Source organism: Anopheles coustani, chromosome 3 (assembly GCF_943734705.1).
Source record: "Anopheles coustani chromosome 3, idAnoCousDA_361_x.2, whole genome shotgun sequence".
NCBI lineage: Eukaryota > Metazoa > Arthropoda > Insecta > Diptera > Culicidae > Anopheles > Anopheles coustani.
In genome coordinates, this window is record NC_071288.1 from 94,744,808 (window position 1) to 94,771,538 (window position 26,731).

General features: G+C 44.6%; 1 protein-coding gene across 1 annotated transcript; it reads left to right on the forward strand.

Moving 5' to 3' along the window:
* Positions 1-214: 214 nt before the first annotated feature.
* On the forward strand, positions 215-1,864 carry LOC131269804 (prolactin-releasing peptide receptor). The gene has a single exon (XM_058272336.1). It carries the CDS (start codon positions 215-217, stop codon positions 1,862-1,864), a length of 1,650 nt encoding a protein of 549 aa, XP_058128319.1.
* The last annotated feature ends 24,867 nt before the right edge of the window (positions 1,865-26,731 follow it).

Here is a 26,731-nt window from a genome sequence, read left to right on the forward strand (position 1 = left end):
TGTTACGACGACGTCTGCGAGTGACAGGTTCCGCAGGATCACGTGGCGCTCGCTTGACAAGTGCCCGGACAAGGTTGTTTGATCGTAAATATTTTATCGCTGGATATTGGTGTGTGCTTACGTGTGTGTGTTGGGTTCGGGAATGCTGACGCCAGTGTCCGGTTGGGTTCGGTTCGGAGCCGCCATAACATCCCTGATTCCAGCGGGTCCAGCGATGGCGTCAGTCGTGCTAGGATTTGTCGAACCTTCGGGTCTTCCGATGGCGCCGCGTGCTTCCACGACAGCTTTTCCGCCCATTTCCGGGCACGCGAACACCAGCCTCACGAACTTTACCCTCGACGAACCGGTACTGCTTGGATGGGTGAATTCGTCCACCGTGGCGCCACCTGTCGGAGCGGACATCATGTCCAACAAGCTGCTCCAGATCGTGTTCTGCGTGCTGTACTCCAGTATCTTCGTGCTGGGTGTGTTCGGCAATGTGCTCGTGTGCTACGTCGTGTTCCGCAACAAGGCCATGCAGACGGTGACGAACCTGTTCATCACGAACCTGGCCCTCTCGGACATCCTGCTGTGCGTGCTGGCCGTGCCGTTCACGCCGTCCTACACGTTCTTGAGGCGCTGGGTGTTCGGGAAGCTGCTCTGCCACACGGTTCCGCTGGCGCAGGGCTGCAGCGTGTACATATCGACCCTGACGCTGACGTCGATCGCGATCGACCGGTTCTTCGTGATCATCTACCCGTTCCATCCGCGCATGAAGCTGTCCACCTGCATCACGATCATCGTGCTGATCTGGTCGTTCGCCATCATGGTGACGATGCCGTACGGGCTCTACATGAAGCTGCACGGGGTGGCCTTCAACGCCACCGACAGCCCTCAGGGGACGCTGCCGAGCGCGATGTACTGCGAGGAGCTGTGGCCCTCGGAGGAGATGCGCAAGACGTTCTCGATCGTGACGTCGATCCTGCAGTTCGTCCTCCCCTTCATCATCATGGCGTTCTGCTACGTGTGCGTGTCGATCCGGCTGAACGATCGCGCCCGGACCAAACCGGGCAGCAAGACGTCGCGCCGGGAGGAGGCGGACCGGGACCGGAAGAAGCGCACCAACCGCATGCTGATCTCGATGGTGGCCATCTTCGGCATCTCGTGGCTGCCACTGAACGTCGTCAACATGTGCAACGACTTCTACTCGGACATCAACGGGTGGCGCTTCTACAATCTGATCTTCTTCATCGCGCACCTCACCGCCATGTCGTCGACGTGCTACAATCCGTTCCTGTACGCCTGGCTGAACGACAACTTCCGGAAGGAGTTCAAGCAGGTGCTGCCCTGCTTCGACCCGTCGCGCGGTCGGGCAGGGACGGTCAACGGGAACCGTGGGGGCGGTGGAGGGTGGCGTTCCGAGCGGACGTGCAACGGCAACAACGATACGGTGCAGGAGACACTCATCGCGAGCTCGCAGGCTCTTCCCAGCGGTCGCAGCTCGCAGCAGCCGTCGCAGCAACATGCGAGTTCCGGTTCCAGCCAGACGCACCACCAGCCCACGGTCGACTCGATCCTGCTGTCGGAGGTTGGTCCACCGCTTCCGCTGCCTCCTCCGATCAACAGCAACGTGCTGCCGAGCGTGCAGAGTGCGGAAACCGTCGTGTTGCCCTCGGGCGTCCTCGAAACGCCATTCGACGTGCAGCTCGTGCCGGGCGTGCGTAATGGGACCAAGGTGGAGGGGGCCACGACGCTGGCGGCGACGTCGGCGGCGAGCGTTGGCAATGGAGCGCTGAACCATGGCAGCTCCAACTCGAAGCTGTCCTCCCTGATCCTTATCAACGATGGCACTACGCCAGACTCGAAGGTGCCCGCAATACTATAAGTGGAATTAATGCTGAAAGCTGCAAAAGAACAAATAGGTAAGGGTGTTTTTAAAGCAAGAAATTTAAATTCGTTTGGGAAAATCGGCTTAGGTGGTAAATGTTCGAGCTTTTTACTCGCTTAACACGTTCCGTACCGCGTCACCCAAATATGGGTGACAGCAGTTTTAGTTCTAAAAAGTTTTTGACTCATAGATAAATGAAAATGCAACACAAAAATTATTGTAACATTTTATATAAATTTTTGGGAAGCTAAGTTTTTGCTTGGCCTTCGAAAACAATCGGTTTAACAAATATTATAAACAAATTGTAATTTGAAAAATTGTACTAAAAATTGTACTAAAAATTGTGCTAAAACGCTTGGTACGCAACGTGTTAACACGTTGACTGCCTAGCGTTTTTAGCACACTTTTTTAGTACAATTTTTAGTACTAATAAAATTTATTAGACCGACGGCTTTCGAAGGCTAATAAAATACGTACCTTCCCAAAGAACTTGTTTTCAATATTGCTATAGTTTTCATGCTGCATTTTCATTTATTTATGGGTTAACAACTTTTTAGAACCAACTTTTGGGTGACATGGCAGTCGACGTGTTATTAAAATTTACCTAAAACATTTATTAAGCCGACGGCTTTCGAAGGCTAATAAAATTCTTAGCTTCTCAAAGAATTGTTATTAAATAATACTATAATTTTTATGTTGCATTTTCATTAATTTATGGGACAATAAAAATGTTTTGTCCCAAATGACAGCTGGCTATCAGAAATGATAGCCTGAAGAGAAGAATGTTGGACAAGTCAATGTTAATTTGCATTGGAAAATGAAAAGCCTCAAACGGTTGAAATAAATTCTACAGATCTCTAATCCCTAATGAAGTTGATTGGCAACAAGCATCGAGTCAAACGGATAACATACATCGGGAACGGAATGTTTGATCCGTTCGTGAATTCTCAGTTGGAAGATTAAAAGCAGCGCACCGAATGCAGCATTAAAACGATTGCTTTCACTTATCCCAAAAGAGGACCGAGGATTCGACTGGGAGTAACTAATCGCATAAGCTGATAAAATAAACGGGGAAACATTTGCGTGCACGCTCCGCTTTCGGGATTAAATTAGACAAATTGCACGCGAACGCAATTGGGGCAACATTCTTAAACGCTTAAACAAACGCCGAGGATGCAATCATTAGATAATTGAAAAATTCTTAGCTTTTCCTTTTTTTTGGCGGCCGCCTTTTGGAGAGCCAGTTTTATGATACACTTTTATCGCATTCTCGTACCGGCTGGAAAATTCCATAGTCCGCTTGGGTGTTGCACTGCCGGATGCACATTGCCTTTTGCAGGCGGGCTGTTTTTTTTTTATAGCCCGGCTAGAAACGAAAATGTATTCAAATGGATTCCGCTACCATAGACTCGGGGCTATCGTTCGCCACCACCAAACATTGTTTCACTGTTTCGCACGAAGAGTGTATAGTGTTCGTTTGCATTTTGCAAGCGCCATAATCGCCGTAAAGCGAGTGGAACAAAAGTTTTGAAAGCGCGGGCTATCGTTTTCGCCCAATCTTAATGCTCGCATTTTTTAAGGTTTCCATTTCGAAACAAACGACCCCGCCACGGTCGGGTAAAGTTTAGGTGTCTGCAATGGTAATCAAAAATGTGCTTATGAGCCAGTCGGAGGGGCGGGCGTGAATTTAATGTATTGAAAGTGATAAGCCGCGGTAAAGTGTGAGCTTTACATTTTTATTTACCGCCTCAGAAAAAAAGGGGACATTGGGAATATTTAAATTTAAAATGAAACATGCCTCGGCAAGTCCGCTATTTAGGTGGAATTGGATTCCTTTTCCGGTATCCGAGTCCCTCGGAGCGAAACGAATTGCACCGAAACCATCCTGCGATTAATGCGGGACAGGTAAAAAATTGGGATCTTCCGCTATAAAGTATACCGAATGCCGCAGGATTACGGAGCTTTCGTGGAAGGAAATGTTCAGTGACGACAGTCGCTTTTATGCATGCTCTTCGGTGTTGATAAGAACCGTAATGTGCGGGGATATGCAGTGCCAATTTCGTGAATCATCATTCGGGTGCGCCTCATAAAACCTTAATCCTTGGTCCCACGGAAAATTGAAATGGGTGTTCCGTGTTTCGATTCGGGACACTCGAACATTTTCCATCATCGACACTAATCCACGGAGCGCACCTCACGTCACCCGTGTTAAGCTGAGTTTTCCAAACGCTGACGCAAATATTGTTTGACACACCGGCAAGTAAATTGTGCCGAGTCGATTATCACACCGAAAGCTCGTTTGTTTCCACGTTGTATGCGTTCATCGGACGACCAAACAATCGAGAAAAAGGCTCGAACTGGAATTGAGCTTATCGTCGAATTACGGAAAACGAATCGAATTTATAACAATTCCTTCGGTTTCGGTGGCGTTTCTACCGTTGGCCAGAACACCAAAACGTGGAAAGGGGTTTTTAATCGTTTTCCAAACAACGCTTTTCACGCCGATCGTCGAACCGTCGAATGTGCCAACGTGGGCTTCCGGTGGGGGGCCGAGCAATAGAATCCGGGGATTAGTCGGGGCGGTTTTCCACGCGAAACAAGATTATCCGACATTTTGTTTTTCCGATGCGGGTTTGTCGGCGGTGGTTGGGGTTTTTTTCCGTTGCGGTTGGCGAACGGCAAAGTTGTGTATTTGGCCTCGGGGTTTTCGATGATGTAACGGTTTTTCACGCCGGTCGGGCGAGCGAGAAGAGTGAAAAGCGAAGGAAAAATTTGTTGAAAGCCGACGGAAGGTAAACAACAATGAACATGACTCATAGCCGTGAAGGAGAAGCTTTCTGAAAGCGAGGTCTTCGTCGCGTGAAAAGGAACTCACGGCGGCTTTACACAGAAAAGCCAGAGCATCCTAAATCAGCGTTAATGGTGTAGCGATTAATGGAGTTTCGGGGGGCTTGAAAAGTGGCTTTCCGGCTGCAGGATACCCGGCTTGATGTGCCGGAACGTTGCGGTTTGCTTACAGTTCGCCCCCCAGAAAACAGGGTGAGGTAATTTGTGTTCAATAAATTAATTCATTAGTCTTTGTTTTGGCAATGTGCGGCGTGCTTTCAGTTTCTATTCAGCTTTGTTCAGATTTTCCTTTTAAATGTTTCGAATCGAGTGAACTCAACGAAGAAAATAATGCTTTAACACGTTGCGTACCAAGCGTTTTAGCACAAGTTTTAGTACAATCTTTTCAATTAAAATTTGATCATAATATTCGTTGAACCGATGGTTTTTGAAGGCCAAGCAAACATTTAGCGTCTTAAATAACTTATTCTTAATACAACTATAATTTTTATATTGCATTTTCATTTATTTGTGGGTTACAAACTTTTTAGAACTAGTTGCTGCTGTTACCTGCCCAGCGTGTTAGCACACTTTTTTTGTACAATCGTTTTTAATTAAAAATTTGGTTATAATATTTATTAAACCGACGGGTTTTCAAGGCTAAGCAAAGACTTAGCTTCCTAAAGAATTGATATTAAACATAGCTATAATTTTGTTGTTGCATTTTCATTTATTTATGGGACAAAAACTTTTTAGAACTTATGACAGCTCGCTATCAAAAATGATAGCCTTGGCAGTCAACGTGTTAAAGACAACCGCAAAGCGAGCTGCTCGTTTTTAAAAAAAAAACTGACTCCAACTTCAGATACTTATTCACACCATAAATCCGTAATCGACATTATTCAAAATTTACCCAGCCACATTATTCGTCGACTCCCGAATGGGAGAGAAAAACCCTCCCAAGGTGGCCATAAATATGTGTTTCCTGCCATCGCCATTGAAACAATCAAATGAACCAAATTTTGAGTCGATTTGGGGCGCCATTTGGGTGCTTGCCAAAGTAAGTGCTGTCTGTGTGTGGGTGGCACGTGGTGGATTACGGCATGGCGCACGGAAGAGTTATATTTCACCGCCGGAAAAGTGCCGCCATAACTTACTCCGTCTGTCAATTTATACCAGTTTATTCGACTGGCGGGCAAGTTTCGATATCGTTCCCTTTTTCCTGGCGGCGGAATCGATCGTCGTTTTGTCGAACGTGAATCCTTCGGGGATCGTTTCCAAATGGGTCAAACGCAAAAATATTGCATTATATCGGATCCGCTCGAAGGTAGGGGGGGCGTATAATGATACGAGCATGGTTTGGAGCGTTCCTTTTTTAGGTCAACTGGAAATAAAAGCGATAGCAATATAAAGTTTCGTTTTTCGAACCGGCAAACCGGGTTTATTGCGTTGAATTTGTTTATGCTGCCTGCATTGCTGAAGCTTAACGTTGCACGAAAAATAACTTCCGAACACGCTCGCACTCGAATACATTAACTACATTTTAAGGGAGAGGCAAATATTTACCGATTGTTAAACGATGTCAACATTAGTTTTCCGGGGAAGGGAGAGGCGACGATTCCGCAAAATGTTCGCCATTTAAAGGAAGGCGAGCACCGGAAGGCTAGAATTTGCAATCTGTTCCCGGAATGTGCAATTTCACTTCGACTGAAGCAATTGTCGTGCGTTCGGTTGAAGTGGCTTTATTTTATCCGTCACTGCCACGACGACGCTCGTGCTGTGCCAACAAGTCCCAAGAGTCTGATAACGCGCTCCCTCGGAACTAACAGCCCCACCCCTCCCGACTTCCGACTTGGTCCAATTTCGAGAGTAATCTCGCTCGGCAAAGAAAAGTACCGGGAACCGTTTGCGCTAAACTGATCCATTTCTACCATCCCCGAAGGCGACGCGTTCCTCTCCACCCAGAAAAGGAACTATTGACACTGGCAATGGCAATGTTCTGTTGGACTTCTGGTGTCGATTCCATCCGCCAGCTACACACTTCCGTACTCTCGCAGTGAATTTGCGCTTGCTATCAAAATCATGTCGCAACTATCGGAAGGGTTTGATCGCGGAACAAGAGGAAAAGTTTGCAGACAACTTTTCTCTCCACCCCCTCGGGGGAGCTGTTTGACTTCTTGACTCCAAAAACCCGAACACGACCGGTTCTCCCAGTTCGTGGGATTCGCATGTGGAGCAGGGAGTTCTTTTAATGTTTGTGCAGTGAACGGTAGCAGATGCATTCAATTTCACTGTGATTGCATTTCAGTTGCATTTCTCGGATGGATGTGAAGGTGGAGAGCGTGGGAAATTGTTGGCAAGGAATTTTGTCACGTATTGTGCGGAGGGAAAATCTACAGTATTCACTTAAGCACGACATCGCTAGGCAGTTGTATCGATTGGAAGGGGTGACTATAGCTTCTAACATATTAATATTCAAATGGGATGAAGCTGAAATTAATTCACTCCCAAACGGCAATCCATAACCAATTCTATTGATCATAAAATACAAGATTCGCTGCCGCTTGATTACAGCAATGATGATGATGATGATGATGATGAAGATGCTGACGCTTATAATGAAGACGTAGCAGCTGATTCGAAGAAACCATCACCCTTGCGGTTTCGTTGGCAAAACATTAATCTTTCCATTATCGTGCCATTATCTGGCCGAGTCGGCTTCCTTCAGATCAAACCAATTAGTAAGTCACGTGCAAAAAGGTACATAATCGGGCCTTAACATAATTCGATATCAGATTCAATTTCAACATGGCTTTTGGTTTCCTCCAATCCTTACCAACGATTTAGCAATTGGTGAAGTGTAATCATGATAAGGAAATCGATATCAAGCAGAAGGCTAGTGTGTATATAGATAGGAACCGAAATCGCTTATGCCGATTCGTGATGTTTGAATTATGGCGATTTAATTCTCTTGAAGATGCAGTCAAATTCAATGATCCGGTGGAATTAATTATCGCTGTGTGAATTGTTGAATAAATGTTGTTTTAACATTTGGCTTGTTGTCGGTGGACTTGAACGGATGATAAGCTGATTAGCATCGAACATAATTATAGCCAAGTTGAATCAGTTGAGATTAACGACGAAGGAATCACTCTGAATCTTCCCTAAATAACCTGTTGGAACCCAAGATGCAGGAAGGTACTTAGTAGTGATGAGTCTTACGATTCTTGTCACGGATCGACCCGGAATCGAGGTCCGTCCCTAGAAGAATCCATTCCGACCCGTAGGTGCAACGAGTTCGGGTCGACCCGAACCAACGGGTCGAACTCGCATATGGGCAGCTGCACCTACTGGTCGATCCGGAGTCGTTGCACCTACGCGTTGAACTCGCATATGGGCAGCTGCACCTACGGGTCGACCCGGAGTCGTTGGAATCGGGAATAAGACCCGAACCGCTCCGGGTTAGATGCTCGTTACGTAATTTGTCGCCACTCCGTCAACCCCAACGTTCGTGGACGTCCCGTGGCGGAATGTATTTGTTTGCATAAGCCCACGTGGCGTAGCGAAGAGTTAATTTTCGAGGAATAGAAAAAAGGGCAGGGAAGGGTAGGGGTAAGGGTGGAGTAGAGTCACGTCGTTCTACCGGCCCCTAGTTGCCACCTTCGAGGCCGGAAGTCGTTGTTGGAACCACTTTGTATTGCAACTTTCCCGGACGAAGGTCTTTGCTGATAGGAACTAATGCTCTGCGTTGGACCAACTCATCGTTCGTTTTCTTTGCGAAGGAAAATGGAATTTACACTCTAGCAAATTGTGTTATAGTAAGGACCGTTTACAGGGCAAGCCATTCTTCTCCTCTTGCTTGCTTGGTTGCTTGCTTCCTTGCCAGCCTGTTTGTGCTGACGAGCTTTTCCCGAAGAATTGATGATGTTTCGTTTTTCGTGCGCACAAGCTGGACGAATGGCAAGGGAACGGCAATAACCTGCAGTGGTTGCCTGGAGTTGGTTGATTAGTTTGTATCGTAGAAAAACAAAAGGGTTCAAGGGGAGTGGATTACGCAATGTTTGCATGTTTTAGTCAAGCTAGAGACATTTCTTGGATTTTGTAGTCTCTTTTTCCTTTTGTCACTTTCCTTGTGATTTTACAGATTTTTTTCTGCTTCTTACTTCATTATCGCTATCGCTGATGAACTCGATTCATTATTAATTTACCAACGGATGTTTGAAATCCTCAATCTCATTCGTTGTGTGTGCCTTCGTTCCCGGAAACGGAAAATGTAGACACCGCAACGGAAGGAAAACTCGACACAAAATGGACTCCAGCTGTCCGTTGCGCCCGGGGGAAGGGGGTCGGAAACGGAACTGCGGATGGTGAAACCAGTTTTTGGGGGGCGAAAGTCTATGAATATAAAATACTATTTTTGTTACAAATGTTTTCCCGCTTGTCGGCCATTCGGTTGGATGATGGTGCGTAATGGTTGTGTGCTTTGGCGGAGGAAATTGAAAAACCCACGACGCCTCGGTTCGGGTGAAAGTGGAAAAACATTTCCCTGCGGGCTGCAGCGGGAACATGACGATGATCAATGGGCATTCGTACGAAGTTAAGAAACATCAAGATGTTTTCAAACAAACGAATCAAAGCTTCACGTCTTATATTTGTCTTCGGGAAAACTCCGAACGTTATGGAAGTTTTCTGCGGTGCATTAGAATTTCTTGATCGGGGAAATTGTACGACGGAAAGCGTGTGGCCCTCCAGGCCTCCCTCGGAACGGTACACCTGCCCACGATGCTCGTCGTTCTGAAAGGCGAACACATTTACATTTTCTTCTTGCCCAAAGCAGAAGAGTTTTTCCCTACCCTGCTCGTTGCGTGGGCTTTGGGTAACGGGATCGATCGCACGGTCCTCATGAAGTATTCAACGATCTGCAGCATTAATTATTAATGCATGCGCGTCGTCCCGAATTATGAGAATGGTGATCAGTCCCACGACTCGCCATCATTGCCATTTTCTTAAAGAGAGAGGTCGCTTTCCTTCTCCTATTTTACTTCCACGCATTCGCCTTCCTTTTGGGTGAAGGAAAGGGAAAAAGAGTCAAAGATTGGTTTCGGCGTGGCCAGGACTGCACAGTCGCTCGTGTGATGTTATGTTTTGCTTTTCTAGTTCGCTTGGCGCAACGAAAACGTGCCGTTAAAGCTGTATGCAAATTTAGATAATCTCATTTGCATGGCAAAACTTCTTGCCGCATCTTTCTTGTCGCATAGTTTTCAAACGAAACTAGCGATGCTCTAGCGCTTTCTTTTCTTTCCCGCCTGTCCCGCACATATAATGGATTGGTATGATGCAAAACACAGTTTTCCACAGATTGGCGATCCCCGGAAGAGATGCAAAGTGTGTTAAAGCTCATGGGTATCTGGGCAGCTAAGTTGGGTTGTTTTGGAATAAAAGAATTGTTCAAACAACGCTGGCGAAAGCTTCATCGGACTCACGACAGCACGGATTCTATGAGTTCATGTAAATCAGCCCTGAAATAGTTGTGAAGACAAATTAGCTCGACGAGAAACCCCTTGATGCATTAACGATACGCCTCTTAGCCGAAGCACTGGAAGTTCACATTTTCAACTAGATACTAATAATGTATGAGAAAAGGGGGGAAAATGTTGTGCGGGAAGCCCCTTCAAGCTCCTTGTTTAACATCGTATCAGACAAGCGTATGAAACCAACCGATTCCCAAGTGTCTGACAAATTTACCAAACTTTGTCACTAATAAGTCTCACCACACGCGTCGCTGATGGTAGCGTCGTAATCAATTTTCCAACTATCATCCTGATAGCGTGCAAAGTTTTCCTTCCTTCCCTCCCCAACAGGTGCTACACGATATTGCTTGGCAGCGGAAAGCACCAAACCGAGGGAGGTAGAAAGTTTTGCAAGTGTTCCTTTCGCGTAAGATCTCCCGTCGGCAAAAGGAAAGGTAGCTTTCCATCAGCACCCTGTTGATTGTGTGATGTTTTGTAAGCCCGGCTTGTAGAGCAGCGTAGATCGTGGAGGGACTTTTCCGCCAACAAAACCACGCCGTCAGGCAATAACATACGCCACGGTGAAACCGTGTGACTATCCGCCAAGTGGAAGTTTATAATTAAAAAGTTTTCCATCACATCCTCCGACAATCATCCAGGCGTTTGTTGCGAAAAAGGGATACGATTTAACGAGAAACGTGAGAAGAGATCGAGCCTTGCTAGTTTGGCATGGAAATCGAAGCTAATAAAACATATGTATCCTTAGGAATTCAGTAGATCAGTGATTTTGAAAATTTTAGAACCAAAAACTATTAAAAAACGCCTTCTAATTTGTCCGTGATACAAATATAAACGAGCTTACACATTTTTGTTCACATATGGTGACTTCTTGGAAGCTCAACTATCCTTCTTTAGAGGTGGGTCAATTAATAATCACTTACGCGATATATGGAATTTATTTTTCTTTAATACTATCTGTTTTTACCAATGTTATGCTGTAAGCTGAATTGAATTACCACTTTTTTTTGTTTTTACACTTCTAAATAACATTACTCAATTTTCAACTCTCTCTCTCATTATTTACTCTAAGCCGTGTTTAATTAGACTCTTAAGCCATTTGTTTGTGAAAAATAAACTTGGTTCTGTAATATTTTACCTGAGATTCCATTTTTCCCGTTTATATTACTTGTTAAATTACAAATGTCCAAATGAAATTTAAAAATTAAGATAAAAAAAATACTAAGAATCGCTGCAACCGACGGATGCGGAACATTCGATACCGTTTTTCATTAGCTCAACTCGAGTGATCCAGAAATCGGCAGTCGAATCAGTTTCAAGCACGTTCCCGGAAAAAGGCACAAAAACGAATTCGAACGATGTGAAGTGTTCGTAATTGAGCAAATTGAATTTTCCCATCTCCGTGATTTGTTTGTTTGATTCTTTCTCATCTGTTTTCTCTTGTTTCGATTTTTTCCTTCCTTTTCTTTCCAGCCACACACCGGAATCCACATCGGAAAAAGTGTTAAATCATTTCGTCCCGGATTTCGGAGCAGCAGCGAGACGTTTGTTCAAACAAAGGGCGAAAGAGTGTATGAAGCGTAAGAGATCGCTGGTTCTCATATCATCATTCGACAGCGCATGGTTTCAGGCGGTGCCAGCGCACGGTTTTTCCGAAATAAAAACCATCCGCTTTCCATCGGTCGGTAGATCACGGAAATGGATGAAAATCTGCGGTTTCAGTGCGACGTTGGATCTGCCACCATCAGAAACAAGGACAGAAAAAGACCATGGACAAACGAACGATACTCCTTTCGGGAAGCGGGTGTGTGTCTGTGTGTGATGGTGATCCATAAATCGAGTGACATGTGTGAAATAGTTTGTGCCAGCGGGCAAACACACACACGTTCGGTGTGTCTGATGTGTTTCATGACCCTGTGAATATTGGATGCGGAAGGAAAAACGACCTCATCAAGCGGAAAACCGAGTGGGTGGGCGGGCGTGAGACGACGCATGTTAAAATCCGTTCCGCCACAGTAGGAGAAAATAAATTGACAGAGACTCCACACACACTCCAAGGGAAGTCCCTAATGAGAGCCGGGGGTTTTGCACACGGATGCATATAGCTGGATGCATTATTTCCAAGTCAACGAATAAACCCCAACAGAAAGGATGGGACAAAGAGTCACCACAATGATCGACTTCGAGAAGCCATGATTTACTGGACGAGCATGGAGATGGATGATGATGATGAAAATCCATTTTGATCGTTCGGGGGGGTGAAAAACATCCCCTAGATCCCAAGAGAGACTACGTGTACGTGTGATTTCTACATTTTCCTTTTTACTGTATCGTAGAAAAGCGATGTAAAAGAAAGCATCCTTAGAGTTCGAAACTTAAACGAGAAAAAAAGTATAGTGTTAAAGCGAAGGCAGAAGCGGGTAGAATAAAAATTAGGGGAATAAAATATTAAACACAAACATTCGGGCAGACATGAGCTCCAGACGGTCGGGAAAGCTAGACGTTCTTCCGGTTCGCTTGGTTGGCGAAACGAACGTGTTGCGATAGCGTTTTCCCTGACCCGCCAGTTAAAATATAAACCCCCTTGCCCCATGTGCGAGTGTGCAAACGTGAACGTGTGTAGGACGGAAGGAAGTAGGCGGCGACTCTTGACGTTTGCTACTGCAAACCGTCAATATAGGAACCCGGCGCGACGATGAATTGCGTTTCCGGAGTTCCCCGGAGTTGGTGTTAACGAATTGCGGGAACGGAAGGGAGAAGGGAAAGCCGGTGCAAAAAATCCCTTGGAGATTCTTCAACCGTCTGACAGCGTAGCCCCGCTGTCGACGGTGGTTGAAGACGATCTACAAGGGACACTCGGGCGGTTCAATGGTTCTCAAAAGAGGCGAGTTCCTAAAGGCGTCCTCCTGCTCCCCGTTATTAAAGTGGTCGGTCGAATGGAGTTGTTGCGTTCGGGATTCGTTCCCTCTAGCGTTGTGTTCCCTCTGGAAGATTTTCCTCGTTTGCTTCAGCGCTTTTCAAAAGCGAAGATGACTTGTACGCATCATAGCACATTGATGGCAATCCTGTGCCGTATTTATCGTTCATCCGAGTTCATCGGGATTCGAGCGAATCGCCTGCGTTTGAGTGACCTCTGATTTGCTTCAAGCTCCACTTCACGGTGTTGAATCAGAAGGCGTACAACTTGTCTGTTTTGATGTTTTCAAAGTGAAGTCAATCCGATGCTTGTAAGAAGCGCCTATGGACGAACAATTTAAAAACGATTTCCATTTACTTCATTCCACGGTTCGAATCCAATTTCCTTTGGTAGGTTCGTTTTAATTTTCCTTCGCGTCCACTGGCCTTTCATTTGACAGTGCTTGATTTTATTTCCAGCATCCGAGGTCGCCATTTAATAATCATTTTAGCACCATCGAATGCTTTGCGCGAAAATGGTACGAAAAGTGTCTCGGAAGTCAATGGAAAATCGGCCGATAAGTTCGCTTACCAGCAGGTGGTAGGCGAAACGACCCCGAAATGAAAATTAAATTTAACGGATCATTTGTCAGTGGTCCTTTCGGTGGAAACTTCGAGTGCTTGCGGCGGGTCGAAGTCGAGTTTCGGGGTCGGGGACTTCGTTTTTACCAATTGATTTTGCGTCGATTTTTCCCCGGGGAAATCTGCACCGCAATCCATCATGCCGGGGTGAGGGGGAAGGGCACAAAACATGAGAACAAAAAGGGGGCGCTAAAAAGGAAAACCCGCCTCCGGTCTTCTAATCGACCAGATTACACCCCGAACGGAACTCGAACAAGGTACGGACGAACGAAATGTAGCTACAAATATAAAAATAAAAACACATATCCTTCGGTTGTGTGATGTTTTGTTTTCTTTTTTATCATTCCGCCCGACAACCAAACACTTCTAATCAGTGCTGGTTTATTTTCGTTTTCCTTGTGATTTGGATCATTTTTCCATTTTCTTCCGATTGTGACCGGCCATTCCGCATGAGGAGCAGGAATTCGCATTTGTTCGTCCGCTTCGGCGCCCCAGGAACAAAAAAAAAAGGAAACCGTTGAACGCCTACAAATCTTTATCACAATGTTCTCCACTTCCTGCCCCTCCTCCCCCTCCCTCACTCGTCCTTCCCTTCGGGTTGTCAGAGGCGAATCCAAAATGTCGATAAATTTAAGGAAAATAAATAAAACCCTAAATCGACCCACACTATCAGTCCCACACATTGCCTCGAGGGTGGGCCCATGTGTACGTTTGTGTGTTTGTGTGTGTGTGTGTATATGCGTGTGTGGTGAGTTTGGAAGAGATTGGAGAAAATTTTCAGCTTCCGGCCGAGTGGCTTTTTCTTTTCAATAATATGGCATGACGGAGGAGGACACGAAAAAGCTAAGAAAAATAAACCGAAAGGAAATGTTGGCATGCATGTAAACCCTCCATCGCTTATTCCCCCCCTACTCCCTCCCCACCTTCATGGCCACTTTTCTCCATTGTTTGCGATTGTGTAGAATTGACCCGGCTCGGTATCGTCCCGAGCGACACTTTTCGGCACCGGGACCGAAATATACTTCCACTCATTTCAAACTGGTTGTATCAATTCCGTGTAGGCCTTTTCCCTTCGCTCGCACACACACACACGATTTATCTTAACCAACAAACCATTGTGGCAGACGGGTTGTCCCGGGCTAAGCTCGGCAACGACGACGTAAAAGCAGACGCTTAAAATCCGATCCGAAGGATTATTCTTCGGTGGTGTTGAAAGCAAAGTTAGGAACTGCCACCGGTTTTTCCATGGGAAAAAGCCACTACCCCGGGCCAGAAGGGAGGTGAGTGGGAAATGGAAGCCCTTTTTTCCCCTAGCAGTCAAGCCACAACCGAGTGAAAACCTCGAAAAACGAGTCCATCGTCGTGGTCATGCTGGAAATGTGGGGTTGAGTGGTTGATTATTTATTTATGTTGATCTTTGCGGGTGGTAATGGAAGTTAATTAACGCTTGGTGAGGGATAAAGGAGGAAACTTGTGGCAGACAGTAGATATTTTTTATATATTTTTCGAAAGAGTGCTCGAAAAGAGTCTCCTTAAATAAGAGTGTAATATCCATCCCCGAAATGGATTCACTTTCTCGTGCAGGAAAAACAATCACTTCGAATGTGAAGAAGCTTGTAATTAGTTTGTTTTTAATGAGATTTTTATCGTCTGTTGGAGCTTATGTGAACAATTAAGAAACCCTATTTTGAAGAGGATTAAATTGAATCTTTAACCAAAGAAAATCAAAGCAATTTCTGACTGCGGTTTGCTCGAAAGAAGTCAACGAAAAAACCCGAGTGACCAGATTTCTACTTTTCATTTAATGTTTAAATTTAAGGGATCTGACATGGTCCTTTCACGGCCTCAAAACAGACATTCGCAGGGAGGACAAAAGACGGTAGGAATTGGTGGAAAATGTGACCGTTTCTTTTAGATAATGATTTTAACATTACGCTCACTTATAGAATTGATGTTCAAAATATCATTTCTTGGTAGTTAATGGAGCATAAAAAAGACCGAAAAGCTCTTTACCAAGAGGGAAACCTTGAGGATGACGAACCAAAAAGAACTTGAACCGAAAAAAAAACTGGGCGTGAAGGAAAGGTCTCTTTACGAATTTTCACAAGCTTCCCAGAGAGTATGGACAAGGACGATCGCGTGGCCTATTGAAATCGGTTCAACTCGAATCGGGCAAAATTAAACCAACCCTCTGGGTCTGGGTTGTAAAGTATTGCAAGAAAGTAGCATCAATGGAGGGAAAGGCCGGGTTCTAAAGAGTAGGAAAAATGTGGACTGTACCGAATTGCCCCGTTTCCCCACCGGAAACATCCAGCTAAATTAAAATGGCCAACACGAACACAGTGGGTGGCGAAGCAACATAATGATTGCGCATGATAAAATCGTTTCTCTCGGAAGGCAAAAAACAAGCGGTGCTTGAACGAACCTTGCTTTAAGCTTTTGCTGATAAACTTGTTTCCGGCTGCCTTTTGCCCATCCGACAGTAATTTTTCGTGCTTATCAAACTCCGCACCAAATAGGAAACGAAGTACACCGACAATCTCGGTTCGTAGCGCGAAAGAGCGACTGGAAAGCGGACGGGCATGAAAGCTTGAACTTGGAAAATTTTCCTCCCAACCCCCTACACAACAGTTTAACGGGCGGAGGGACAACACTTCCCGTTCTGAACGACGTCGCCTCGAGGCAAAGTGTGGACTTTAGTGTGTTGATTCAAGTGTTGCTGCGCGCGTTTGTTGCTGTTTATCTTGTTCGCAGTGTTTCCGTTGTGCGCCCAGCCATTGTTCTGTTTGCTGTGTGCGAGCGAGCAAATGGAGAGATGATTTCGAATGGAAAAATCAGCTTGAAGGTGCATTTTTTTTCTACTCTTGTACCTCCTATCGACCGTGCTGGATGCGTTTAATCGAGAAAGAGAGGTAAGGATGAACGTGATTGTGAGGAAAATATCTTTCACATTTCTGATTTCCTCATGTTGCAAGCTTTGTTTTCTTTTGAGAACATAACGGAAACGAAAACCCTTGGCTTAACAGTAAAAAACGAAAAGAGTTCTTTATTTGTTCCCCTTTTTAATTGTTGTTAACAGTTGGTCCCATCGGTTGTTGGAAATTTATTGCCGCTACTCCAACCCCCCAACATCATCATCTTCATCATCGTCGTCTTTTGATGTTGTAAAAGCGAACGGTACGCGCAAAGAAAGCAGAAGTAAATTATCAGTTAAAGTGCAGCAGTAAGTTGCTGCTCGAGTGAGTTTCGATAGAAAATACAAAACATTCGTCGCAGCACCAACCCAGCGATACGTTTACCAGTGAAAATACAGTGGAAAAAATGATTAAAATGTATCTTGTCTACCTAAGAGGTACTTGTACAGAATGTTTAGCCACTCCTGTTGTCTTGTTTCCAATGCAACAAGACGATGAAGCCCGTTTGTTCCGTCGGCGGAGGGATAAAACATAAAAAAAACCAAACAGCGATATCTCGTTGCCAGCCAAAGTAAGCCCGTCGTTCGAAAAACCAACGACGACAACGACGACGAGCATACTTCGGAAAACCTGATGAAAACAGATAAGTAACATGGCATGGCAACGAAATGGTTAAGAAAATGCCCATTTTTTAACCTCACCCCCTAAAGAAATAACAAAAAAGAAATAAAGTATAGGAAAAAGTGTCGACTGGCTGAACGGAGGTGATGAAGCCGCGTCCTCGAGGAACTAAGGAAAAGGCTCGCGCTGTTCTACAAGTAGTTGTAGAAAGGCCGATAAACTTTTCTACTTCTTTGTTCGCTCTGTGGAAGAAACGCCCACGATATGCGAGTGTGTGCTTTTTCTGGAGACTTCTTGTGTTTTGTTTTCCCATTCCATACGGTCGAGCAATCTCATTTTTCATGTTTTTCTACCGCCTTTTCTTTAAGGTATTAAACTACCTAACGGAACATTGTGGGAAAGGTTCGTGAAATGCGCTCGAATGGGTAACGTTGGAAAATTTAATCAACGTAGCACAGGAATTTGGACCTTGAACGGAAAAAACATAGATAGGATGAGAGAGAGAGAAAATAGTGAAAGTAACATTACTTTGATGTCCATTTTTGGTTCCGCTTGGGCGTTGTTTTTTTCCTATCCGAACACCAACATGATATCGGATAAATAACTTGCAACGCAACACTACAATATCCTTTTAGTAAACTTTCGGTTTTTTTTCAGGCACCCATCGCCAATTGTTCGTTAACATGGATCGAGGAACGCCATCAGACTCGTTTCTAGTCGTAGTAGGCGTTCCGGTAGTTGTGTAGGAAAATCAATAAAAGCTAGGCAAAGGTAAACCTAACGCATCCACACACATGGTAGCTTTAAGCGTTCATGTTTGGCTTTTCGGCAAAAAACGAACCTTCATAAAGCCTCTATCGAAAGGATCACCTCAGATGATTGTATAAAACAACGTCCTTTTCTCATAACACTGGCTTACACTTGGTTGGCTTGCACAACATCGAAGTTAGGGCGAAATAAAATAAAACCGGCGATCTCTCTGCATTGGGTTTGGCTGATGGCGTGACACTCAAACGCTCACACCTCGCCGTGACAGTCGTAAAAAGGGACACTTTATCCACAGATACTGCTGTTGAACGTTCGGTTTCCTCCCCCAACGGCCCCAACCACGTGGTTTTATTCATAAACAGCGCGTCGTACCGGTGCGTACGAGGAAGATTGATTTTACTCTATTTACATACGCAAAGCGCGCCCTGTTTCGGTCATTTGACATGGAACGAGACCGTGGGAAAACGCGTCCCACTCCCTTTCCTCGCAACGTTTCGCCGGGTCGCGATTTCAATGTTGTGGAAATAAATCGAGCGACCGCTCACCGGCTCGACACGTACTAAAACCGAATTTCCTGCGCGTACGATGAATAATACGTCTATTTTGTCGCACGCAGTTTCAACGCACGCAAAGTTTCGATGACATTTGTGGTTATTGCCGGTTTTGTGGATCTCGTATCCTCGAAGGCGCACTTTCAATTTTGATGATGCCAATTGTGCTAAAATATTGCACTAAAGTGGAACCGGGCCCGGCTTGGGGGTTCCGACCTGGGGGTTGCATTTATATTTTCCTTGTGCAATCACGACCGTTGGTAACAAACACCACCACTGCTGAGGAAAAGTCGCACGCGTGACATTCCCAACTGTTGGCGAAGCGAACGCAAATGTTTGCAAATTAGTGCGCTACAAATCGAGCTTTTATGAACCCAATATCGGGCTGGAGGATTATTGGTGCACTTTTAGAACGTCCCGGGACGGAGTCGCTCGCTTCACGCCGTCGGCAATTGAATTGTGCTTATTTAAACGACGCTACCATGTACCGATGGAGGCGCCTGGTGGTTTACAATTTGAACTGGAAAAAAAGACAACCGAAGCTGCCTCGGAACCTCCACAAAATGATATTTTGGCAAGCGGGTGAGACATGAATTCGGTGAATAGAGCCGCTTGATTCTGCGAATCTAATGTTCTGTAATGTTTTCTCCAACCGGTAGCGTATTCGAATGGGCGGTTCGTGGGCAGAATTTTGTTGTTAAAGAGTGATTGAAAAGAGTGTACGTGGGTTGGAATATAAAAGTAACGGAATGGATGAAGCTGTAACATATTGAATGCAACAATCAACTGAAAAGAGCGATTCATGCGTTTGCTATTTAGTATAAACAGGCCAAAACAAATTAAATGGAAGTGTAATAAGGGAATTTAATGATGAAAACTATTAGGATACAAAAATAAAACAACTAATAAACTAGAAATAAATGATAGATGGTTCCATAGAACATATTTGTACATCACAAACGCACGGTGCGAACTAGGCAGCGTTAATAATGAATAACTGTCTACCGCTTTTTATCACTTCCCTAATGAAATAGATGGACCTAACTCATTGCTTGTAATTTATGAATCTTCTGTAAAAAAAATGGAATAAGGCAAATAATTAATTAAGTTTTAGAAACGATATAAATACGTACACCGGGAAAAGAAGCTGTAGTTGTTATGCAAAGAGAACAGAAAAGAGCTACCACAACACACACGTAAAAAGCGAAGAGTGTGAGAGAAAATAAGTAGATGTAGAAACAGTTAAAGTACTTGAAACATGAAATAGTTTTAATAAAACGTGTTTTGTATTCGATTTCAAAATGAAAGCTGTAAAAAACGAGGGAAATCACACAATTGCAACACAAAACAAAAACCAAGAAAACGAAAGCTAAAGTGAGAGCTTAGAGGGTAAGTAACGGCGGTAGGAACAGTTCTGATAGGTAAAATAGAGTAAAGTTTTACTATTCCTAACCGGCGGGAGGGTTGTTTAGGCGAACGAATTCACGCTTTGACGTCCGCTAGAGCGGCACAAATCACCAACAAAAGCGACTGAAAGGTGACACGAAGTTGTTGGATGAACGTGCACCGTAGCGGTGGTTGATCCACGACATTCAATATGATATTGTTAATGCAAGGTTTATGTTGTTAGAGTAAGTATGTCCACTATGCCGGTTGAAAAGAACGCAAAAATAAAAATCTGCAAACTGTGAGCGAATTGGAGAGTGGAAGCTAATGAAAACAGATAAAATAAATAAAACGTATTCCAATTGAAAATGATCCTGCGATGCGACATGTTCCTCCTTCGGTTATTTATACTAGAGTAAACAAAACAAGGAAAAATAAATATGATTGTACCATTAAGATGTACATATGTTGTGCCTATTGTATGCAACACTTCGTCAAGAACGATCCGAAAAGTATCACCGCATCAGGTAGGTCAATTGCTGCATGTTTTCCTCGCCCTGGGTCGGATAATTTTCCGACACTTCTCGGACCGATGCCCTACACGGTGCGTCAGCTCGGGTACCTCGTGGAGAGTTAATTGATATTAATCCACTGTTGCGCGTTGTAAACGCCTCCGGTAATGGAAACACAGCACATTAACATAAATTATTCGATTATCACTCGATGGAGAAATAAGCTCCTGGTTGGCGTGGAAGGCGTGGAGGAAGCGGGCCTGGTTGGGCTGTAATTGCACCACTGGTAAAATTCTCAGCCCTGGAGCATCAACGTCGAGGACTGAGAGTCGACTGTGTATGTGTTCGTGTGTGTGTGTATGGCGATCGTTATGGGCAATTGGTGCTGGCTTGGCCCTCTCTATCCCGCTCTCTTGATGAGTGGTCATTAACTTGGGCTGATGGTCGGCCACTTGGTTGGTGACTGTCCAGCTGCTTTCGGTCCCTTAATTAATGGAAAAGATTTCCCATCCTTTACGCAGTCCGGCCATCGGGCCGTCTCCCTCTTTTCCCGGGTGGTCCTCAGGAGTACGACGTTAACCTGTTGGCCAGCATAATTGCAGAGCGTAACCATTAGTCGCCGGATCAACATACTTCAGGCGTGCACGTGTGAGTGTGGATTACGCTTCGCACCTTTCTCCTCCTCGTTTGCCTTTTGGCGAGAGGGGAGTTGTGGGGGATAATCCGGATGCGGGCTTTCACCGTCGGTCGTTGTTAATTGGTTGCCTGCACCCGCCGCCAACCGTTTTGACCCGAGGGCAGGTGGAAAATTGACAGAAGCTTCCTAAAATAGCATTTCGTAAAACGAGCTGAAAGTGTGGCAAACAATATGGCGTCGAAACAAAGCGTCAAGTGGTGTTCAATGGTGCCGAAAAGCAAAAGCATGCATTCGCCAACGCCTGCATGTAGGCAACCGGACAAGCACCCTTTCTGTTTGAGCGGGGAGAACAAATTTTTCCTTTCATGTTATACCACGTATAACAGTTCAACTTTTCTCAAAGCAAGCGGGCGGTTTTCCATTCGAATACAGATTCCAAAAGTTAGGGGCTAGCTGCAAACAAAAACCCTTCGCCTGTAATAAATCAATCGCACTGCCAGCTGAAAAGGGTTCGGATGCTGGTGCCCTAAAAAGAAACCTTTCCAACGGAAGGAATGCCGTGTAAATTGTTTTCCAAAACACCGGACACACCTGGGTGTATCATATAGAGCTGCTGGGTGGTGAAAAATGATTAAGCAACAATCCGAAGATGGAATTGGATTGGAAAGTTTTATTCCCTTTTCGGAGATAGAGAGAAGTCAAGCAAGAAGTTTTAAGACGAATGGGTGATAAAAGTGGGCTGAAGTTTAGCATTTGGAAGCATTTTCGAGGTAAGTTATGCTGGGGACTGTTTAGTATGTTCACCTGTTCGGTAGAACCTTCCCATATTTCAAATGGAGATGGGTTAAAGTTGTGTAAATATTCATCTTTTCCGACTCAAACGTAAATCATAAAAGCATAAAATTTGTAAAGTTTTCTTGCAAATCAAGAAGAAATTTGTTTTTACGGACAGTTCACCTTTTTTATTTGGTTCCCTTTGTTTTCTTGTTCTAGTAATGCAGAAAAGATCCTTTGAATCATTTTTATACATTTTTAAAACGGATCCAATAAATAAGTTTGATATTTAAACGGAATAAAACACAGTTTACAAGTTTAGAAAAAGCTACTTCTGATCTACAAAGTTCAGGGCTTATTATTTTCTAAGGAATTTTCTGGAGTTGCTATGCCATCATAAACTAAGAATCTTCGATTTGAACCTCTTCCCTAGCCCGCTTTCCCATATGATTGGGGTTCTATTTTCGCCATTCGAAGCGGATCGAAACAAACGCGCCACCGAACACGCGCGTGTAAATAAAAAAGAGGCGCACGCGTGTAAACACAAACGGCGCGGCACAGCACGCGGTCGAAAATATTGGCCAATTTGTCAGTCGGCTGACGACGTGCGCGTCCCGGAATGACAATCGATACACTTGCACTTGTCGCATGTCCCGGTGCATCGGCGTGTTCCGTTGGGGTGGGCCAATAAGTGGCCGCAGTCGGTGCAGTCTCTTGGCTTGCACGAAGCTGTCGATAGGTGGTCCGTCGTTTGGCCGATGCCATGTGGGATGCCATTTGGCGGAGCACTTTGATGACACACAGACCGCGGGGGTGGAAAATGTGCGCCAATGCAATGCGGAGTGTCCCGGAGACCACCCGAACCGCGAGCGCGAAAGTGGGCATTCGGAGTGTTTCACCGACACGTTGTTTACAATACGACTTCACGGATACACCAACGCGACGCGGTCCGGTCAAACTATTTGAGAAATGGTTCCAAACGACACCGGAAAGCATTCGAATCATTTGTCAAACCTGTTCGCTTGTTGGTTCGTAATTTTGTTAGTTTTAATGAATTTCAGGTGTATCGCAAAGGTTTTGAACGAAAAGAAAACAGGACCATTCAATACATTTCATAAACGCACTGTGTAACGGAAACGGACAAGAAATTAACGATGGTCTTTTCTAGTGATTAATACAAGTGAAAAGAGTATATAAATAAGTTAATTTAAGTGTTCTCTGACGAAACATTTCAAAATGCATATACATAAAACTCCAACCAAAAAGAAAAACAAAAGAAACAAACTATCGGCACCGAATTAGAGATGAAGAATGCACGCTCCGGATCGATGGATTTATTTCAGCATCGAAAAGAAAATAGGACCATTCAATACATTTCATAAACGTACTGAGTAACCGAAACAGAAATTAATGACAGTCTTTTCTAGTGATTAATACAAGTGAAAAGAGTATATAAATAAGTTAATTTAAGTGTTCTCTGACGAAACATTTCAAAATGCATATACATAAAACTCCAACCAAAAAGAAAAACAAAAGAAACAAACTATCGGCACCGTATTAGAGATGAAGAATGCACGCTCTGGATCGATCGATCGAATTTCAGCATCGAAAAGAAAATGGAACCGTTCAATACATTTCATAAACGTACTGAGTAACCGAAACAGAAAATAATGATGGTCTTTTCTAGTGATTAATACAAGGGAAAAGAGTATATAAATAAGTTAATTTAAGTGTTCTCTGACGAAACATTTCAAAATGCATATGCAATAAACTCCAACCAAAAAGAAAAACAAAAGAAACAAACTATCGGCACCGAATTAGAGATGAAAAATGCACGCTCCGGATCGATGGATTTATTTCAGCACCGAACGGAGACGTAAACAAAGTGTTTTCCCGATTTTCACCCTTCCGGTTTGCTGGCATTTCGGGTCCAGGAAACGTCCTGTTCGGCGTTGTATTCCGGAAGGGAAACATCACTCAGACGGGTGTCTAGAGTGCGTGATTCCGAGCAATGTAGCAAAGATCATCCCGTCCGGTTGTGTGCGAAATGAAGCCGTTACGATCGAGACACGTAATCCTCCTAGTGATGATGGAAGTTGGTGATGGTGGTGGTGATGAAAAGAAGTGACATTTTCCGTGCCCGATATCGATCGCGAATGATCGTCCCGGTTTTCAGTTGAACTAAGCTCGGTTAAGTGAATCTTTCCTCCATCTCTGGAACATTGTTTATGGTTGGGGAAAACGTTCTATTTTTGAAACGTAGATGAAGATTATTTATTTATTTTAACCCTCAACCGGAGGTGCTTGAGAGTTGGAGCGGAAAGTGGCAAAGAAGGAACGCGATCGGTGTCGGTAATCGATGCCCCGCGAAGATGAGGAACAGTTTTCATCCAAATGCGAATCAATCTTTTTATTGAGGTTAAGGAACCAGCAGTAACGGAGTTATAAAATTTAAATTGACAACTAATGCTATGTATTTCTTCCTGGAATCCTTCAATATTACGAAGAGAAACACACATGCCATGTGTGCATATTTACACCGCAGAGATATGTTTATATTTATCTAAGTGAGTGTTGTTCTAAAGAACCCATCCCCACCCAACTTTCCAAAACAAACCGAACCGAGCCGAACGGAAAGCCACAACAAACAAACTCCCAACTCCCACCGCGGCAAGTTTTCCAGTTGTTGCATCGCATTTGGAGCGCATTCACGAGTGGCATTCGTGTTCGCTTTTGCAGTTTAATGTATCCTTCTCCACCACCTCCATGTTGGCGTTGTGATTTGTGCACTACAAACCGCACACAAACACACATACGTTTTTTTCCAGATCCATGGCCGTGATGTATGACTTGAATCACTTGCCAAGCAGTGGGACAGACGCGTTTAATCGCGTTTGATACTAACTGGCACGGAGAGGAAAAACCAACTTTCCACCGTCTGGTGTGGGGTAACAACAGTTTTCCTGCGCTCCGTGCATTTCTTGCAACGAACAGTTACAATAACAAACGTACAATAACTGGAACGCAGTCCAGAACGTGCCAGACGAATGTTGTTATGAAGTTTTGCATAATGGAAATGCAATAAAAATGATCATACAATAATAAACATACCGTGAAGGTAAAACCGGAAAACGTGGCTAGTTAAAAGTTCGGTTTCGATTTACGTTTATCATGCCTGCTCGTGCACTTTGTTGGGGTTGGGGAGCAAAATACCGGTATTGAGAAGAGAATCCGCAAGGAACCGAAGAACGAATAGTTCTTTCGAAGGAATTTCGCTTTGGTTCAACAGAAATCGAACGGATCTCAAAAGAAACTTCAACTCCGAGTATCGCTGCATAATGTTGCTGATGTTTTGCTGCGGATAAGGATAAGTCGATATATTGATAGATTCACTCAGTTCAAACGATGGAATAGATCTTTAAAAGCAAGTTGGGCATTGTAGGGATTGAGCCGAGATAAGATAGAAATTAAAAAATTGATCGAAACAAACGAATGAAATAGATGGCTATGACAATTTGGAACTATAGCCTATAGCCTACTAGAGCGGAGATAGATCTGCGTTTGGAACAAAGGAAGAAAAAGCATATATATTGAAACGAGAACAAACGAAGAGCAGTCTTGTGATAGAAGTTGAATTGAGCGGATGAGATTAAGAAAGAAAAGAAGCGAGAATAATATTGTCGAATTTGGAGTTTAAAGTAAAAATATAGAAATGTTTCGTGGAGATCACGACAGGCATCTGATCTGAAACTCAACAAGTGTAAAGTGTAAAGGAACCTCTTCCTGTGGCGATACAAGACTTCATTCAAGTTGATGTGAGATTATGAGAAATTCTAAATAAAGTTATATTGATGATAACTTTCGCTCGTGCTGCTTGATTTATATTTGCTCCTTGACGATCGACTTTTAAAATATTCTAGGTTGATAAATGTATGCTTCAGAGTTGATTTCCCTCTAAACCAAACATTTCTTCCATTGGCCAACGCCTAAACCGGCAGCTCCGATCGGTCGACGTACCGCGTGGCGAATAAACTGCGAATGTAAACTGTGTGAGCAGCGGCATCGAGACAGCGAGAATGGGCGCACACACCACTGGACGGGGGAAACGACGACCGTACGTACGAGCCTGCACACATAGCAACTGACTGTTAAATTTCGTTTTATTAAATCGCTTTCTTAAAATAGAACCTTATATTTATATTATGACGTATCCGCCATCGCACGATCGGGCTGATCGAGAGCAAGAAGGAAGGGAGTGAGGTGGGGGGGGGGGTACACTCTCTCTCACTCTCTCTCTCTCTCTCCCTCGGGATGATTTTTCTTCATTCGATTCGTCTCCGTCGCTCGCGCAGGCCCGTTTTTCCTTCCCAAAAGACCTTCCTCGGGGTTGAGGCCGCCATCGTGCGCTTGATCGCTTTCCCTCTCGTCCGAGAAGCGCGGCGTCCTGGATCGGATCGCATTCGTTTCGCTTTATGGATTTATGAAAAACTCCACCCCACCCTCCCCAACCTCACCACTTCCCCAAACCCCGTGATGAACGGATCGCTGTGAACCCTGCACCATGCTTCATCCGTTGCGCAATGAGAACGATTTTTCTTGACGGGTTTTTCCCTCCCCCGAAGGGCGGATGGCGATGGTTCCGCTTTCTCGGGGAAAAGTGCGGAAAGTGTCAGTGTCCGCCTGTGTGCATTTCGGCTTCGAATTCGTTGCGAAGGAATTTGCTTTCCCCCCCGCTCGACAATTTGCAGCACCCAAACCGGGGTTGCTGGTTGAGTTTTTCCCACCTTCCCACCTACCTTGGACGTCCTC